General features: G+C 40.0%; 1 protein-coding gene across 5 annotated transcripts; it reads left to right on the top strand.

The window, feature by feature from the left end:
• The first annotated feature begins 476 nt into the window (after positions 1 to 476).
• Positions 477 to 18843, top strand: LOC141016395 (epidermal growth factor receptor substrate 15-like 1). Of its 5 annotated transcripts, none has more exons than XM_073490718.1 (24): positions 477 to 547; positions 1078 to 1119; positions 1240 to 1329; positions 1424 to 1471; positions 1568 to 1663; positions 1872 to 1937; positions 2027 to 2152; positions 2285 to 2344; positions 2506 to 2772; positions 4425 to 4582; positions 5126 to 5291; positions 5529 to 5591; positions 6850 to 6935; positions 7801 to 7873; positions 9179 to 9340; positions 9891 to 10088; positions 10704 to 10868; positions 11145 to 11253; positions 11572 to 11711; positions 12079 to 12139; positions 13876 to 13961; positions 14226 to 14289; positions 15776 to 15897; positions 17119 to 18843. In XM_073490718.1, the coding sequence occupies exons 1-24, from the start codon at positions 521 to 523 to the stop codon at positions 17263 to 17265; spliced, it is 2622 nt and encodes an 873-aa protein (XP_073346819.1). In that variant the 5' UTR covers positions 477 to 520; the 3' UTR covers positions 17266 to 18843. The 5 variants fall into 5 exon arrangements, with proteins under 5 accessions (XP_073346819.1, XP_073346821.1, XP_073346822.1 ...); XM_073490721.1 differs by lacking the exon at positions 15776 to 15897 and adding an exon at positions 16610 to 16626 and having other exon boundaries at positions 479 to 547; XM_073490720.1 differs by lacking the exon at positions 5529 to 5591 and having other exon boundaries at positions 478 to 547.
• Positions 18844 to 19538: the final 695 nt, after the last annotated feature.

The following is a 19538-nucleotide window of genomic DNA, read 5'->3' as shown; positions in this document are numbered from 1 at the left end:
CACAAAATCCCTCCTCAAGATTGCAATAAATCAAGTCACCACATGTAGCGACCCAGAGGGCCTTTGGGGCCACTGAGCACCAGTGCCATTTTCCTTTTTTGCCTGGTAGGTATTCCTGCCTTGCTTTTTTCTAATATGAACAGTCTACAAATGAAAAGAAAATAACACTACTGATTGAATTACATTAAACACAGCAGTGAGCTGGCAGGCAGGGCGTGCTGGCATACAGGGGGAGTAAATGGGCCCATAACAGGAGTGTGAACGTTACCACCTGTGCCTGGTCAGATTGGAGGGCTGTTTTTTTCCATCAGTGCAGCGAGCCTGCCACCCTGACTCATCCAGTCACACACAAGTAAAACTATATGTTCCTACCTATAACCCCTCAGTGCCAGTCAGTCACTGCTTGGTTCACCCTAATGTGGTGACCGATACGGAACACCGACAGGCGGAACCACGACCCGTCGCCGCTCGTACCCGCTCGGTTAAGGGGCGTGTGCGCACTCCCGAGACACCAGGAAATATGGCGGCGCTCATGACTCTCAGTCAGGTAACAACTCTGAATAGCTCAAGAAAAGTCTCAAATGTTGATATTGATCATTATCAGGTGAAAGTGACAATCGTTGTGTGGCCTCACCACACCTCTACTTTATAAGCTTGGTGAATATTGGCCAGTGGGACCGTATTAGCAACGTTTCGGTGGCAGCGAAGTTAACATTGTTAGCTAGGTTAACTAAGGATAGCGAAGTTATTGTGCGTTTTTATGGAAGAAAGAAGCTACTATCACAAGTAAAGTAGTAACGTTACTTAGCAGCGAGGGTGTTACTAATGAACATAACAACATGGCTAACTAACTTATTAGCTAAACCTAAACAAGAACAGACCTAGTTAGCTAACGTTAGCTATCACAGCTGTGTTTTCTCCCAACGTAACCTCTTACGGACTAGCTAAATGTTGCACTTTCTGCTAATGCTGAAGCTCTTTATGACTTTCTAAGAATTGAGCTTATTTTGTGTATGTGCTAGCTGACACACTCTCATCTGTAACTCAGCTGGTGTTGTATTTCTTTCCTGTCTGCAGTTATCAAGTGGATTCCCAGCCTATGAGAGCTATTACAGACAGGTAAAATCGACGTTTTTTTAAAAATTCGGCTGAATATTATCTGTCACATGGAATCAATGTACAAACACTGTTATGTGTGCTGTATCCACGTTGTGTTTTTTTTATGTTGATTCTTTGTAGCTGGATCCATTAAACACAGGCAAAATATCAGCTGGAGATGCAGCTCAGTTCCTCAAGAAGTCTGGGCTGTCAGACAGTACTTTAGGGAAGGTGGGTCACAAACTGACATACACGTGCACATAAAAACACTAATGTATTAAGTCAATAATATCTAAAAAAAAGTGTTCTTGTCATTTTATTTTAGATTTGGGATTTGGCAGATTCAGAGAGAAAAGGCTATCTGGATAAGCGGGTAACGCATTTCTTCGTAGATTTGCTGATGCTAGAGTTGATGATGCTGATGTGTGCATAAATCACCTGACTTGCATAGTTTCTTCCTCTTTTGTAGGGTTTCTTCATAGCGTTGAGACTGGTGGCCTCAGCACAGGGTGGAAATGACATCAGCCTTAATAACCTCAACCAAAACTTGGCAGCACCCAAATTTGTAAGTGATTGACTGACCTGATAAGTGTGATGTCCAGTGATGTTATGGGAACAGGCAGGGCTCAGTAAAAGTACTTCTGTAGCTCAAATGCAAATAAGAAATTGATTGACATTCAATGCATTCCTGACTGTCTTTTCCCCATCTTCACACAGTTGTTACTGTGCTCTGCTTGTTAATGTCTTATACTCACTTAATTTATTTTTTACAGAGAGACACTAGCAGCCCATTATTAAGTGCTTCAACATCAGGGCCTGACTCACAGTGGGCAATTAGGGTGAGTTGATACCATTTGTCAAGAACGCTCTTGAGGATAAAAGAAAATCAAGCTTGTCACCTAAACTTGAGTTTTTTTTTCTTTCCCAGCCTGATGAAAAAGGGAAGTTTGAGGGCATTTTTGAGAGTCTGTCTCCTCTAAATGGTCTCCTCTCCGGTGATAAAGTCAGGCCAGTTTTGGTCAACTCCAAGCTACCTCTGGATGTGTTAGGAAAGGTGGTATTGCATGTTGAAGTGATGTAATATATACAACTGTAGCACAGTCTTTCTTGATATTGCATTATTAACAGTTCAAAGCTACTTGATATTGCTTGATATTGTTCCCTTTGTCATTTAATGTTTCTGTAGATTTGGGACCTCAGTGATGTTGACAAAGATGGACATTTGGACAAAGATGAATTCACAGTGGTAAGCTGGCGCCTTTTGTTAACTTAAAGTGTCACTGTCTGGGAATCTAATAGTTGATTTTTAAAGCCAAGAGGAAAACAAAAGAAATACAAAAAATATATTATTTTGATATTAATGCATTGATATTTTATTAAGAAATGATGTGATTTCCCATTTTTTAGGCCATGCATCTTGTGTATCGTGCCATGGAGATGGAGCCTGTCCCAGCTACCTTACCCACTTCCCTCATACCCCCTTCTAAAAAGAAGAAATTTGCAAGTGGTCTGCCAGGTGCTGTGGCTGTCCTGCCAGCTATGCCTGGGCTTATGGGTGGTCCTGCTCCACTCAAGGAGTCCCTGCGGAGCACTCCTCCTCTGGGCACCACTGGTCTCCTCAGCAGCAGTACTGTGAACCTCTCTCCAAAACACTCCTTTAAATCCAGCCCACCGGTATGTTGCCGCACTTGTGTTTCTCTTCAGGTGTTGATGTAGGCGTACTGACTGTATCACTGCATTGATCAGTCTATAAAGTATGAAGAGCTCTTTCTTAGGACTGGGTGATATGGTTAGGGTTAATATCACAATATTATTAGGAATACATTTCCTATACTGCTATTGATTAAATAAATTAAATATAATTTCCAGATTTCTCAGGGTCAGGGTCTTCTGACAGAGGTTGTCATACACTGTACAGCCCTGTGACAATGTGATTTGTGATTTGGGGCTATATAATAAAATTGACATGACTTAAATCCTAGTATAGAAACTATGATTTCATAGTAAAAAAACAAAATCACACAGAAAATAATCAAACTAATTTTCAGTGCAATGATATACTACTGCATTACGATGATCTACTTTTTTGGATTACATCAAACAATGCTTCATTCATGTAAAACAAAAACCTTTAGTATTTAATAACAACTTCCTCAGAAAAATTCATTTAGACAGCAGAATTTTGTGAAAACATAACATGATATGATCATATATTCTCATGTAATTGTACTGAAAGTTGATGAATGTTAATATTGAGTTAACACTCTCCATTAAAAAAATATACACTCTTGTTGATAAGTTGCTAGTTGATGTTCACAAATCTTGTTTCGTTCTTGAGGGAGGAATCAAGACTCGGGTGTTATGCCTGCTATTCTAGTTTCACAAAGCTGTCTTACTGAATATGTTTTTTTTTTGTTTTTTTTTAAATGCATGATTCATATATTGCTCTAGCAGTATAATTTAGTCCAGGATAATATTTGGATGCATGAGAATGTCACTTTCTGAATGTGGGCTACTTATTGTTGAGTAGTTTGAGGTGAAAAACATTTAATCTGCTTGGAAAAATCAATACATTTAGTTATCCTTGCTCCTCCATAACTAAGTGTCACATGGACACAGACTGGCATTATGAAGAAACCAGCATTTCATGTATTGATTCTTTTCTGTTGCTAATGGGTAGACTTGTTTCACCACATTGTTTTTAACATTGTGCACAGCCCAGTGTGTTTCTCTTCTCTCTCTTCCTTGTTATAGCTGTAGGGATTTTTCATGCATGACTTTCGGAGAAACAGGTTTCCTTTAAAGGGTCACACTTCTCCATGTCTACATGGCTTTCAGGAAACTTGTTGTGTCCTCCTTGTCATGCCACTCCTCATTCTGTTTTTTTCTCCTACTTTAATTACCAGTTTAATTACCATTTCCCCAGAATTATAATTTCTTGTTTAACTTATCCAAGTTAGACTGTCTATATCAGATCTCTCAAAGTGAAAATGTCTTGCATATGTTCTCATTTAGTGACAGTAGCTTGAATTTAGACTCTGTTTCTGTTCAATTTGTCGATGACAAATCAACATGCTTTTTGTAGTAATAGTTGTTAAAGAAACCAGTACATTCTCATCCAGATTAGCTTTTTGACAAGACTTGTTGGTATATACAGTATAGCACATATTTTTTGATTCCTTGATCACCACTTGCAGTTCATTTTTATTTTTTAACGAGTATAATACATAAATACCACCTGTTATTGAAAAAATATACTCAAGGTTTAAGCAGATTTTGTCTCCCTCATCTAAAATCACAAAAATGTCATCTTTTGTTCATTCTAGCCAGCGGTGAACTGGGTGGTACCGGTGGCTGACAGGGAGAGATATGATGACATCTTCAAGAAAGCAGACACCGACAATGACGGCCTCGTTAATGGAACGGAGGTCATAGAGATCTTCATGCAGTCCAGTCTCTCGCAGACTATGCTGGCACAGATATGGTGAGACTACAGCTCAGTTCAGAACGATATCACAGTGGCCAAGAGAGCTCGAGGCTTAAGAAAACACAAGCAAATTTGACAATACATGCATTTTTTTCTCAACAAAAAATGATCAATAGAACCAGTCTTACCAGAGCTTTTCCTCATACCTGGGTTCCTTCATAGGGCTGAGTCATCCATGTCAATGCTTAGCTAGTCTCGTTAGGTCTAACCCAATAGCTCCATCTGGGGGACAATTTAAATTATTACATATTCTCCAGATCATGACTGCAACATAAGATGCAAAAAAAAGACAATGCTCTTAATGCCTATTTTATTCTTAGTTACTGCTTTATTAAATTCTGCACTATGCAGCTCAGGGAGATGCTTTGCTATTTTGTTGTTTTACACAATGACAGTCATGTCTTGAATGATTTAAATGTGCCATATGGTGTACCAAATGGTGAGCTTTCAGAGGACAGTGTTGTCAGTGGGTGTTGGGTATTATTTCTCAGAAAGTGTACAGTATCTTATTTTTCAAGTGAAATTTCTTTCTCTCCGCAGGGGACTCGCCGACACTAAACAGACAGGAAAGCTGACCCGGGAGCAGTTCTCTCTGGCCATGTATCTTATCCAGCAGAAGACCACTAAAGGCGTAGACCCTCCCTCCACTCTTACCCCAGACATGATCCCTCCATCAGAAAGGACTGCGGCTTCAGCAGCGGGCCCTGTGAGTCCCCACTGCAACTACTGCTTAATTTTTCAATAGCCCTTTTTTACTGAAATGCTTCCTATCCTCTAGCAAAATGTTTCACTTGCATCTGTACATGAAGATTCTTATGTTTCTCTGCTACTATATGCATTTTAAATGGTGAGTTCTGCTTTCTGGCTTTTCAGCCTTGCCTTGTAAAACTGTTTTTATTCCTGCTTTTGCTTTTTTTGAGCTCTTTTCCATCCTGTCTAACAGAGCTATGCGGGGTTTATGACATCTGTGAGACCTGAATATGCTGCACTAGCTAATATGCGCAGAGTGAGTAGTTGAACTTTGTGTCACAAGGTGGCGCTTTTGTTCTGTCATATTCTTTGTCTCAGTCTGAAGCTGGTGGTATAAAGAGGGACCATGTTCATTGTCTTATATATTAGTTTCCCAGTGTATTATATATATATGTGTATATGTATATATGGTATAACACAGAAATCCTTAAATCTCGTTTACTCTTTGCAACATATTTGTCATGCCTTTTCCCCAAATTTGTCTTTTCTAAACCTCAACTGTGCTATAGGCAAACACTGCCACCTGCTGCCGTTTCATCAGTAATGGTCTGTCACAGCAACCATCTCAACTCATGTCTTAAGTTGTGTCATTTCACTTTAAACTCACCCATGGTTGAAGAGGCCTTTTATCTTTAAATAAACACCATAAGATGTTTATTAATTTGTTATTTTTAAGCCAAAAATGTGTTTATAAAGGCCTGGTTTCAGTTTTCCCAGTGGAGAGATGTCATTTTTGAATTTGATAATTCAATTTTTGTGTCCGACCATCAAAACAGACATCAGGCTGCAGCTTCTCATTCTGTATAAAGAAGAAAAAGTCTGAAAAAAAGACGAATTATGAAGAAGCTTGCTTGCTTTTTTCATTGTTATGATCAATGGCCACATGAACAACCATTTCAGCTGAGGTGCCTTAAGTGCATAGGTTTAAATGGTTAAGGCCTCCACATGAAAGAAAATCTGGTCTTTTGTGTTGGTTATGATATGAAAAAAGCAAGAGCTTTCAAAAAATACATTACAAATAGATGCTCTTTTGTAATTCTTGCACAAGTACTAGCATTATCTCTATTACACAGTTCCCCTTTTGAGGAACATGAAAGTTAACTTGAATGCTGGTGAATAAGCCAGATTTCACTGTAGTGTTAAATTCTTTAAATTCTTTTGCATTCTCTTGTCTGTGCATTTCTCCTCATCCATGTATTGTCTGGGACTCTTGCTCCCTCCATAGCTGTGCGAGGTGTTTGTGTGTTTCCTTCCTGCGTTTTTTGTTTTGTTAGACGTATCTGCAGGGTGCTCCCCTCTCCCCATGCACACCATTCATGTCCCCTCTGCTCTCACCCTCTTCTCCCTCCTTTGTGTCCCCTTTCCCTATTTGAACATTTGCTCTCCTGTCCCCTCTTTCTGGCATACATTTTGTCACTTTTGTCATCTCTGCTCTCACCTCTTGTCACCCTCACCTCCACCTTCCTCCTCTCCTCTCCCCTCTCTCACTCGTCCGTCTCCTTCTCTCGCCTCAGGACAGCGCCAGCTCCACGGGGTCGGCCGAGCTGATGGGCATCAAAGAGCTGGATGACCTCAGCCAGGAAATAGCTCAGCTGCAGAGGTGAGCCCCTGCACTCTGAGTAGCAGGAGAATAGCTTTGTTTCTCTTCCTCTGAGAAAAAAACAAGGGGAGGTTGCCTTGAAGTCATGTTCAGGATCAAAATTCTTTTAAACTTTTATAGTTTATATGTTTTCATCAAATAATGTTAATCTTTATTGAACTAGAAACTCAGGTCAGCTTTTATTATTCTTAGAGAGACTTGTGAAGAAAGCAGATCACAATGGAGCCTTGCCTTGGGCCAGTCGGAGAACATTTCAAAGTCTAAGTCATCATTAACATGTGGAGTCAAATAATTTGTATTTAATGAGGGGCAGTACTGCAGTTATTATACTGATACCTTAATTAAGTTATCTTACATTCATGGAAAGTTTAAATTGAAGTAAATGTAACACACTTTCTGGACCTGGATTACATAGAGAAATATATTTCTTATTATTGGGTATGCCTACACTGATACACTAAACATTCGTATCTCTTTTGGTCAGATAGTATTTCTGGTATATTTTCACAAAGTTCATGGAAAGAATACTGATTAAATGTTTGAAACTGATACCTTCTCTTTTGCTGTTTTCTTAACGTTTAGTCCTCAGGAAATCCCTCTGTGTCCACATCATGCCAAAAGCAGTATCTCGAGACGACTCTGAAATATTCATTTGTCTTTTGTTTATCACATCAGGACAATTTATACAGTGTGAAGTAAAGTAATCATCAAGTGAAGTGTGTCTTTGGCATGATTGCAGTTTTCTTTTTCAAGAATGTTTAAAAAAAATGTTTGAACGACAGTTTTGTCTTTCAAAGTTTTGTCAGGAAGTAATAACACCATTTGTTTACTTACCGTGCTCTTCTTCTGTGTTGCTCAACCTAAGAGAGAAATTCATTCTGGAGCAGGAGATCAGGGAAAAGGAGGACACCATCAGACATCAAAATAGTGAAGTTCAGGTAAGACTGAGCCAAAATCCTTTTCAAGTCCTCTGTTAAAATATCAGCTGGGGATCAAATGAATATTGTCCATGACTGGATAACAGCCCTAAAGTACATAGTGTACATTCAAATGTGCAATTTTATGAATCCATCCATTATGGAAGTTTTTTGGCCATCCAGACCTGGTATTAAGATCAGTCCTGAGTGATCCAATCACAAGTGGACAGCTTTAAGTCCGTCAGCTCACATTTGGCATTAACATGCGTCCTGGCATACATCACAATTGACCACTTGTGATCGTATCTCACGGATCCCTATGTGCAAATAAACACATCATTGGAACAAACGGATACAATGTTTTTTACACAAAGAAAATTATTTTTATGTATAACATTTGCTCAATTAAGAAGAAGGCACAAAGTGTCAAAAAACAGCCTACATTTGGTTACTGTTGACTGCATTTGTGAAATTTGGCATGTTTACTGTCAACAAAATAAAACATTTTTGAATGTATTTAGTGTAAAAAGTTGTTATGAAATCAGTTGAAACGGTGTATACTTAAAACAGACGTTGGGAGGTAAGACACACTTAGGACACAAAAGCACACAGGCTGTTACAGCAGTGCCAGGACAAACAATGAAAGAAACTTCTAAATGTTTTGCATGTTATGGAAAATGTACAAGAGGGCAGGGATGATTCACAATTTACCCTTGTCGTCTTGCTAAGTTTGTCAGGTTTCTCCTCATTCAACGACTCTTAAAATCACACACTTTGTTCGGAGGAAATGCGGATATTGCCATTACTATTTGAAAAAGACATTGTTCACAAACATCTGCTGCTAACATTGACAGGATAAGAGAGCCCACAAATGTAATTTGCATTACAGTGAAAGACATGGAAATCAGACGGTGTGTACTCCATTCTTCCTGTTGTCGTGTCTTCTTGTTGATGTTTCATGAAGGACCTTAGTTGGGTAGGCGGTCCTTACACACTGCTACAAGAATGTGGTCACAATCAACCCAGACCACCTCCAAATCCGAGTGATCAGATCTCACATGCATCCTCAATGCGTCTTGGTGGTGTTCACACCTGTTCTTAGAGCTGTCCACTTGTGATCGGATCACTGAGAACGGATGTGGATACCAGGTCTGAACAGTTTCGCTAACGTTGACTGTACTAGCTAGTCCCTTGTTGATTTCCACCCAAATTATACAAATTCGATTTAAACTACTTTGGAAGGTAATAGCTCAATTATAGGATACTCAGTAGCTCTACCATGCAACCACCTGAGTGTGCATGTGTGTGTGTTTGGTGGATCCTCAGGATATGCAGGATGGATTGGACAGGGAGAGCAGCAGCCTGCAGGACCTGGAATCGCAGAAGCAGGTTGCACAGGAGCGACTAGAGGAGATGGACCAGCAGCGCTCCAAGCTAGAGGGAATGCTCAACGACGTCAAGCAGAAGTGCCAGGAAGAGACCCAGACGGTTAGAGACTTGAAAATGCAAATATTAACACAAGTAATAGTGTTGTATTTCATATTTTGTTCCTTGTGACATGGTTACTTATGTGCGGTTGTTATCTTGTTGTGGTGCAGTGCATTTTTATGATGCGGATAATGGCATTTTTGGAGTGCAATACCAGATATCAATCAGTTAGTCAAACAGTGAGGGTAAGCGGATGTTAAAGTTTGTTTGAAAGAAAATGCTGCACAGTATTACTTCTGAAAAAGTCATTGAGTGTTTGAAAATACTGCAGCTGTTAATATGTTTTGCCTACTTTTTAAATATTTGTTTTTTCGAGGGAAATGACATATATTATGAGTTGAAGCATTGCATTGCTGATTCTTTGATTAAGTTGAGTCGAGATATATTTTTTAATATAGAGGGCCATCATGTTATGGTAATGCCAAACTTTAAAAATGTTGCTGCTTTGATCTGTCCTTAAATGAAACCTACATCTGATGTAAAGTAGCGATGTACAGCTATTGAACTGTTACACATTTGATTAACTTTTTTTCCTGCTTTCACCCTCCAGATCTCATCCCTGCAGAGCCAGATCCGCTCTCAGGAGACCGACATCCGCAGCCAGGAGGATGAAGTGAGTCGCACCAAGGTGGAGCTGAGCCGGCTGCAGGAGGAGGAGGCCCAGTTGGAGCAGAGCCTGCTCTCTGGTCGTGTCCAGCTGGACAGCATCGTCAAGTCGCTCAAAACCACTCAGGACGAGATCAACCAGGTCAGTGCAGACAGAGTAACTGCAGGTTATATTAGGATGTTCTGCCACATCTGACCTAAAATGCTCTCTGGTCAACTTTTGTGGTATAAAGATTGGTTGCTAAGTAAGAAGGATTTTGAGTTGATAGAAATTAAGTTCCTGTGGAGGTGGAAACGTTTGCATTTTCATGTATGTTCTGTGGAATTGCTGGCAATGGTTTTTACAACACTGCAATCTCACTTTTCGGAAACATTAGTTTTACTTTTGCTTCTATGACCTTTGTGCCAAAGTATTTAGCATGCTCTGCAGCACACATGCTTGAACCACACTGAAGTGAAACCATCGTATCACAGTGGTTAAGTTTTTTTTTTAACGACTTAACCGCTCACCACCACTTACATAAATAGCAAAAATTAGCAAAGGTAAATTCATGAGAAATAAATCTATTTTCATGTAGTAACACGCAAATTCTAATTTGGTTTGCTTTGTTTTTTTTTTTTGTTTTTTTTTTTAAATATGGCTTGAAATCAAATCGGCCAGGTCTAAAATTCACCGGACGGAGACAGTAAAGGAAATCCAACAAATGTATTTAACTGAATCAGATATAGATTAAGCAGTATTTTGTGTGTTTTGTAGGCTCGCAGTAAGCTGTCGCTGATTCAGGACAATCAAAAGGAGGTGACCAAGACCATTGAGCAGTACAACAGTGCTCTGAGCGACATCAACGGGGGGAACTTGAGCAACCTGCCGGACTTAAGTGAAGGGTTTGCTGAGAGGGAGAATGGAGGTTTCAGAAGTGCGGTGAGAAGATCATGAATATTTCCTCTTCTTCACCATAGGACTTTTTAGGACATAGGACCTTTTTCTCCTAAAGGGTATTCAAATGCCTCAGAGGAATGTAAACCTAAATATGGTCATGAAACCATTTTTGTTTCCCAGCTTCGTAGTCCCAAAGTGTATACTTAAACTTATGCCATATGTTACCGTGTTTATTGGGTCTGTGTAGAAAGTAAACATGCTCTTTTTATAGCTGCTGTACTATGGTTAGTGACTTTGTTTTCTGGATTCATTCATCAGGATGACTCATTTAAGTCAAAGATAGCCATGTTCAACAATAACAGTGCTAAGGAGCCTCCAGCAGACCCTTTCCAGACAGAGGACCCCTTCAAATCCGACCCGTTCACAGGTCTGAACACCTTCTTGCATCTTTTTGAGATTTTTTTCTTCTTCCAGGATTAAGGTTATTCTCTGCTCTACCAACTGTGGTTGCTGATAATAAAAACCTGCACTGATTGCGAATCTCTGTGAAAAAGCACTGGCATTAAAGATGCAAAATTGTGGCGTTTAAATGAAATGGAAAGTTTTGTTGTATGTACCTGTCTGTTGGAATTCATGCTTTGGACAAAAATCAAAGAAAGTTTAGATTAATTCTTTTCAGAGGCTGAAGATGATTAAAGTCCATACGTAAGTCCCTCTTCTCTCACTGTGTTGTCCATTTTTGTAGATCCATTCGGAGGAGACCCTTTCAAAGAGAGCGACCCCTTCAAAGGCACCTCATCTGAAGATTTTTTTAAGAGAACAGACAAGCCAGACATGTTTGGATCCCCAGACCCCTTCGGTAGAAGACCCACACCGCCAGCTAAGGTATTGATCTCTGTATTACTCAGATGATGTTTGTTGGAAGTGCGAATCATGGTTCTTTTGTATGCAGTGTGACTGTGAGAAACCCAATGCTCTTTTGTCAAACTTCAGAATGATATTTTCTCTGTTTGATGACTTGCTGTAATTATCAGTGCTGATAGAAACAAGCTCTGACCCGTCTTCACTATTGTAGATAATTAGAAAACCAAACAGGAACCACAAAGAGAGATTTCTGGTGGTTATGCAGATATTGGTCAGTGTGTGTGTGTGTGTGTGTGTGTGTGTGCGCGCGTGTGTGTGTGCGTTTTAAACAAGCTCTTTTGAACAGCTTACTTATTGTACTTGTGCTTTGCTTCTTTGTTTTTCTCAGCCAAGTGCCTTCAGCAGTGGTGACCCTTTCACATCAAACAGCCCCAAACTAAAGGATTCAGGTAGGTTCAGTGTGGGAAAGGTTACTTTAGGTTGAAGATTTCAAGTCACCCTTATAAAATGCAATAAGTAATGGAACTATTTTAATTAATCAAAGTAATGTACCTTATTACTTTTCTAACAAATGTTTTAACCTGGGCAATACAGCTGAAAAGTCCTAAAACCTACATTTAAAGCAGTTACTTTACCTTACCTGTATATGTTCCTAACATTTTACATCAAAATTAAGAATCTGACATCATTCTTACCAATGGAAGACAAGTTTTACACTGTACAGTATTGTTAGAGCCCTCTTCTGATGATTTTAAGGAAAGAGTGTTGAATTTCCAAGGCGTTTTTGTCCGATGACATGGCAACCCGCCTTGACGTGGCCGGCTGATCACAGGCGTGGCAGACTCAGGTTGTCTAGAGCGACGCGTATAGTCATCAAAGGATGTTAGTACATAGAGAGAGACTCAACTTCTTGCCTTATATCATTTTGAAAATAGCCCTAAAGTCTCTCAGTTGAGATTTTATTGGGTTTCCTATGTTATGTGTTGTAACTGTATGAAGTAGGTTGATAAAGATTCACTGTTTTTACCATTCATTGTTTTAGTCATTTTGAAGATGTAAGTTGTATATTTTTTTCTATTGCAATGACTGTGGTCAGGAAGGTAAGATGTAATGGTGCTGCAGTGGAACGCACTGTTCGTTGACTATGTGTGACTTTGTCAAACAAAAGCGTAAGTGCATAGTCATCCCTGTACTAAATACGTGCAGATTTTCCATTCAGATTTCCCAGAATCTGACTGTTATTAAAAGAGCGTTAAAGAAGGTTCTAGTTGTGAAACTCGTCTCAAAGAGTCATTCTTTGCCATTCTGGGTGACGTTAGATTTAGATTTTATTTTTGGGGGGCATCAAGGGCAAACAATTTTTACTCACTGTGGCTTCAATTTTTCCTGTGGTGTAGGGCTATTTTTAGTCGAGTACCTACGCATTTAACTACTGGCCAACTAAAAATACTCCCCCCTACCCTGGAAAAACAGGAGGCTTGTTGGAGCCAAGCACAACAGAAACTCTGTGACTGCAGGTCCCGCTCTACTAGAATACACTGCCACTCCTTTTAACCAGTTCTCTGCTGCCTCTGTCCTGTCTTTATATCTGCTGCCATTGAACTGCTCTGCCTCATTCGGTACGGAAGTTGTTTTAAGTTAGTGGCTACCTCTGGTCGATGCTCTGCAATGCTACACACCTTCAGAGGAACACAGAGGCAACTGTAGGCCTGAGCTGACTTACTGTGCGTAAAAGAAAACACTGCGTACTTCACATGAATGGGGTCTCTTGTGGTCGCACTCTTACAACAAACATATTCTATTACAATGTTTTGTTTTTTCACTGTAACCAGCTGCAGTTTGCTGTTTTTTTCATTAAGCGGCATACCACTGAGCTTCAAAACAACCCGGGCACAGTTCTGGTTAACAGTACACCAACTGACGCCTTTAATTAGCTGATGAGATGCATACGTCAGGCTAAACAAAACCTCCGCTTTCCAGGTTTTTAGCGAAATGTCATGGAAAATTAAACGGTCATGCCACATTCCCCTCTCTGAAAATAGCATGCAGGCCTTTTACAGAATAAGCAAGATGCCGAGATGACTTTGAATGTGTGGTTCAGGGGCTGAACTTAGTTATAGTTTCTGGCTCTTTCCATAAACATATTCAAATGTTCCAAATGCATTTCAATGTACTTTTGTCACAGATGTGTTTGGGACAACGGACCCCTTTGGAAGCAACTCTTTTGGAAGCAAAGGGGGCGGATTTGCCGACTTTAGTCAGATGTCAAAGGTAAGCTCTGGAGACTGTTGGAGTTATGAATCAGTTGCACCATAAAGCATCATTTTCCACTTTAGCTGTAGAAAGCTGTGTTGTTATTTTTACTCTCATCATGAGTGATTTCTTGTTTTTCTGCCAATTTATCACACTTATGAAAACAATCTCTTTGGTTTGAGGCCAGGGGCTTTAGATTTTGGCTGACATTTCTGTTGGAGTCATCACTTTGTGTGATAGTTGAAGGATTTTTTTTTCCTCTTTTCCCTCGTGTGTGAACAGAAGTCGGACAACCCTGTGCTCCCATCAAAGAAAAATGTGCCTAACCGGCCTGCACCTCCCTACGGTAGGCCCTGTGTGTGTGTGTGTGTGTGTGTGTGTGTGTGTGTGTGTGTGTGTGTGTGTGTGTGTGTGTGTGTGTGTGTGTGTGTGTGTGTGTGTGTGTGTGTGTGTGTACATGACTGTACTTGTAGCTAAACTTGAGATGAATGGTTCTGTGATTTTTACTATTGGCATGTAATGTTGGTGTCAGTACATTACAACAACTTTCATTTGCTCTTTGTCACTTTTAATGGTTGCAGCATGTCACTGAAATGTAATGGCACCTACATTTTGTAGTTTGATTGACTGCTGTACTTTTCAATGGCATTTTGTGCCCTGATGGTAAATGGGGGGAAAAAAACAAAATACTTATCTGTTAAGCTGTGAGGGTACAGAGAAAGTATTTTTTTCTTTTGAAGCTGTAAACAGGAAAGCTGTTGGTAGAGGTTTGGCAACACTATGAGTTTCTAGTGGTTTGCCTGTTGTGAGTGTTGTTAAGACATTTATATAATAGTTACAAATTTAACTAATTAAATTATTCTCTCCAACAGTTGAAAACACCAGTGCAGTGTTCACTTAAACTTGATTAAATTGATGTGGCTGCTGTTCTCTGCCTTTTGGATGCATTTAACCTCAGGTTCATCTTGTTTGTGTGTACGTTCACACAGTCACCATCTACCCACAGGCCATGCCCAACACGTGCACTTCCGCTGTGACCTTGCACTTGTTCTTTTAGCAGAAGCCGCAGCGTGAGAAAGTCGGTGTTCCCCTTTGCTTTGCCACACAGAAAGGGCGAGAGATGAGTAGCCGCAGTTAGCCACTGAGCAGGCTGCCTCATTTGTGATGAGGAAGTGAGAAGCCCACTCGTGAAGTCATTGGCAGTTTGTTTGCTTCACAGGGACAAGTGCACAATAATTTTTGTCCAGTTAGCCAGTTATTTAGTTCTTTACTGACAGTTGTGTTGCATGAACTGTTCAAATATTTAGTTGTTTTAATAGAGCACAGTATTTAAATTTGGAATTGCCACAGCTGTTCTTTATAAGATAGTGGAGTCCTTTGTTTCCTTGAAGCCCTTCATTTCGCAGTTGCAGCCAATGTGGCATTGGTGCAAAAAGTTCTCGAGATGAGTAATTATGGCCACAATGTAATACCATCAAAATAGGAAACGTGTTCAAAGCTTACTGTAGACAAGGGTGTGTCCGTCTTTTACAATTATGTGTTCCAAAAAAGCTGTGCTTTGCTTGTTAAGCCTCAATGCACCAGTGAGCCTTACTCAAAAAATGTGGTTAACACCTTTTTTGAACCAATATCTCTTTCCCCTGGGTGACTACTCTGCAAAGCTATCAGTTTTGAGCTGTTGGCTTCCTGTGAAAAATGCAGCAAGACAATATTACACACTAACTTTTAAGGTGTGAGCATATTTTCCCAAGGGGCTATGAGCTGAGGAGAAGGCACTATCGTATGTAATCTTACCTGTATTTGGTGTTAATTTTAATGTCTTCCTCCTCCAGTAGGTACGTTCAGTTTGACTGCATCAGAGCCGATCCGGAGTGACAGTAAAGACTCTTTTGTTACGACACACTCAAGTAAAACATCCAAAGACTGCCCCGTGGGTTTTGCAGATTTTGGCTCAGTGAGTTTAGTCTACTTACAGTTTCCTGTTGGGTCAAGTACCTTTGTCTGCATGAGCTGCTGATCTCATGACCTCACTCCTCAGATTGTATAGCTGAAGGCTCAGAGGTGTCCGCTGGACCTAGTTCTGTTAACTTTCCCTCACACAGTGGCTTAAGAAAGAGATCACAGGGCCGCTGTGCTTCCTGGCTGTTGACTAACAACTGACAGCAAACCTGAGAGACTTGGACAGTCCCAGTACTTGTGTCAGTCTTGTCATTTGTTGCCGCCGTCCACCTGGTTAAGGGGCTTTTGCATGCTTGCTGTTGTCTCTGGTTCCAGCCTTTGACAGGAAGTCAGGATTTATACACTTTGAGTCAGCGAGTTAGTGAACTTGCCTGGTCAGGTAGCACTCGAGGAGCATTTTTCAAGTCTTGAAGTACAGGCTGAAGGCTTATTTGCTGTCAAAGCATGACATGCCTCGAAGCACAGCACAACAGAGTAAATCTGCCTCTTTGTCCTCTGTCTTCCGCTTCTTTGCCATCATGTGTAGCCAAACGAGCGTGTTCTCAAGTGCAGAAGTGATGCATGCAGCTTTTTTTGTCTGGTTTGTATCATTTGACATGACATGAATTTATTGTATCCCCTATGATGCCAGCATGACAGTTGTGAAAGGGATATGTGGGGTTTTTTTTATATCGAGCTCTGTATTGTAATTTTTGTTTCTCTGCCAGGATCTGAGTATGGCAAGGTAAGACTGTATAAGGGTGTGGTGGTCAATCCTTTGCATGTGAAAATCCTGTCCGCACTGCAAAATCTGAGTACGGTGATTCATGAACACCATTATTTTTAATAAATATCCCCAGTCACATTGATCCAAGCACTAGATGTTTTACGGGAAATGTGTGATTAGTAATTTATGGCAGTAGTATTTCACTGTGTAGAGAGCTGTTTTTTTTTCTAGCTTTTAGTGTTGCTGTCTTAAGCTTGTTATGTGACGTCCAAGTGAAATCTAAACTGCTACCTTTTTGCATTTGTTTTTCTCGATTTACTGCTATTTATCAAATCATTTCAGCTGTGTTTCACGTAGTTTTTGATGTTCTGCCTAATTGAAAACATTTTATTTTGAGATTTGCATCCCATGCCATGCTTTTCGCCCAGTGACCTCTCTCTGTTTGTGTTCACATTTCAGCCCGATTCTCTGCGTTTTTGTCCACATCTAATGTTTGTTTCTCTGCTCCAGTTTGGAAGTGAGAACCAGCAGCTGGAATGGGCCAAGCGGGAGAGCGAGCGTGAGGAGCAGGAGAGGATGAGGAGGCTGCGGCTACAGGAGCAGCAGGACCTGGAGCTGGCCATCGCTCTCAGCAGAGCCGACATGCCCAGCTCCTGACCAGGCATGACCCACCACAGTTTTAGTCCTCCTCCTTGTGCCATACAGTGCTCCCTGTCCACAGGCTCATGACAACAGCACCGACACTGGCCCGACATGACTAGCAGCCCCTGTTACCAATTTGTGTGAGACCAGCGATTCTCCAGCAATGACTGGACTCATGTCAAATGACTCCACATTTAGCAACCAGTTTAGGTTCATTGCTCCCAAACTACATGGCAACTATAATCAGGGACAATACGGAGCCACTTGATTTAAGCCTGGCTTCATCCTGCAAAAACATAGCGATTTAACGCAACCCCAACCAGCAGGGTACTCAACTACAACCTATATCTAGCTCCATATGTTGTTATGGCTAATCACCCTGACTTACCCCAAAGCCTTCCTGTTGCACGAAAAAAATAACCTTTTAAGAATATTTTACTGTTTTATTTATATACACAAGCAATGAATCTGTGGTGTATGAAGTACTTGTAAAATGCACTGTGTAAACTGTTTTATATAACCTTTAATTACTCAGAAAAACTTCCCAATTGAAAGTCAGATCATACACGCCAACAGTTCTGTTGGCTTATGATTGAGTTTGTCCAATTTCAAATGTTTTTTTCTTGAAGCAACTCCTTCATGTACTGTAAATATTGTTAGATGATGAAGTCTTTGAAAAGCGGAGTCCATCTTTAAAAAAACAATTCTGTCTTAAAGGACTGGAGCTTAATGATCAGATCATCAGTGGCATGATTTCAGTTTTTTATTTTAAATGTTACAAGTGTTTCTCGCCATTTATGCCTGCATGTGGACTTTTTATGGCCTTAAAGTTTTGAATATAATCAAACCCTCAACAGTAAAAAAAATATTCTGTTTTGGGAGGCTTTCTAGTCCTAACACAGCTTTGGTTAAATATGATTTCACCCTGAGTCATGAGTTGCCTCTCGTATTTACAGTAGTTAAGATGCTAGCGATAATCACTGAGGTCTTCCTTACTTATGAACAAACATCAGTCCACCTGGAGTGCTGTTGCACGATCCCTCTGATGTCAGCAGCTTGTGTTTGTCAAATGGTTTTCTCATCGATTGGCTTGTTGCAACGCCCAAACAACTTGCACTCCCATACAACTAAAAGCCTCTATAAAATGGAAATAGTGTAAACCTACATTGTTTATACTGGTGCTGTTACACTTCGCTTTGTCCTCTTTGCTTTTTCACACTACCACTGATGCACATGCGACGTAAGCTTCCAACTTTTTCCCTCATTTTTGAATCAACCATTGGATCTATTTTCTTCCGCAGATTAGTTTTTTCACTCTTCATTCATGTCTTATGATCCAGTTGGAGGACATTTTGTTAAAAAACGCCTTAAAAATGTTGCGTCCGTATAATTGTCTAACACTAATCAGGTTTATTTGGCACATAATGTATGCACTGTATATTCCAGAGCGTACTGGACATGTACAGAGTGACAGCGCCTTATTTATCAACATATCAACGTTGTAACATGTAATATTGCACAGTATGTATGTGATTATAAAAACTGTAATAACTTTTAATTGAATAAAAGTGATTTTTAACATTCCTGGAAAAAGGTAAGTCTTGTCTTTTCAGTTAAATATTGTACCAACAACTGGGAAAAAGTGTGCCAGTTAGTTGTCAATGCAGGTCATGAATAGATTGTGAGATAAACAGAGGTGGGAAGTAACAAAGTACAAGTACTTTGTCACTATACGTGATTTTTCAGGTACCTGTACTTTGCTTGAGTATTTATTTTTACTTTTACTTGCTACATTTTAACTGAAACATCTGTATTTTCTACTCATTATTGACTGTTGATTATTTACGACCATTTACCAACCCAAAAAGTCGTGAAGTTCAGTTAGCTTTGCACAGAAATGGCCAATGTCCTTCAGAGGGATACTTTTTACTTTTATACTTTGAATACATTTCAGAGCCTGTACTTTCTTACTTTTACTTCAGTTTTTACACAAGAATCTCTACTTCTGCTTGAGTGAAGAATGTGTGCAGTTTTGCCACCTCTGAAAATAAATGTATCCGCAATTAATACAGCAGTTACACATCTGAGAACCCCTCGAGCAAGTGGCTCAGCTTTGCGCAGCCATGATGTGTTATGAAGGAGGGACTTTGCTCAACTCTATTCTTAGTTCTTAATCTGATACTTAAGAAAACACAGTGCAGTCAGACTGAAAAGATTTTAAGGTGGATTGTTTATATCTCGTAGTTCTGCATTGATATTGGAACAAAAAAAGTGAAATGAGAGTGATA

This window comes from Pagrus major, chromosome 21, assembly GCF_040436345.1.
Source record: "Pagrus major chromosome 21, Pma_NU_1.0".
NCBI classification, from domain to species: Eukaryota; Metazoa; Chordata; class Actinopteri; order Spariformes; family Sparidae; genus Pagrus; species Pagrus major.
Note: the sequence above shows the minus strand (reverse complement) of the source record. Positions and strands in the feature narration are given on the sequence as shown.

What these genes read in the sequence shown, in the direction of transcription:
- LOC141016395 (XM_073490718.1), top strand. Translation starts at nt 521, where the DNA reads ATGGCGGCGCTCATGACTCTCAGTCAG. An exon ending in ATCAAAATAGTGAAGTTCAG is followed by an intron (nt 7,874 to 9,178) that starts GTAAGACTGAGC and finishes GTGGATCCTCAG; the next exon opens with GATATGCAGGATGGATTGGA. An exon ending in GCCAGGAAGAGACCCAGACG is followed by an intron (nt 9,341 to 9,890) that starts GTTAGAGACTTG and finishes TTCACCCTCCAG; the next exon opens with ATCTCATCCCTGCAGAGCCA.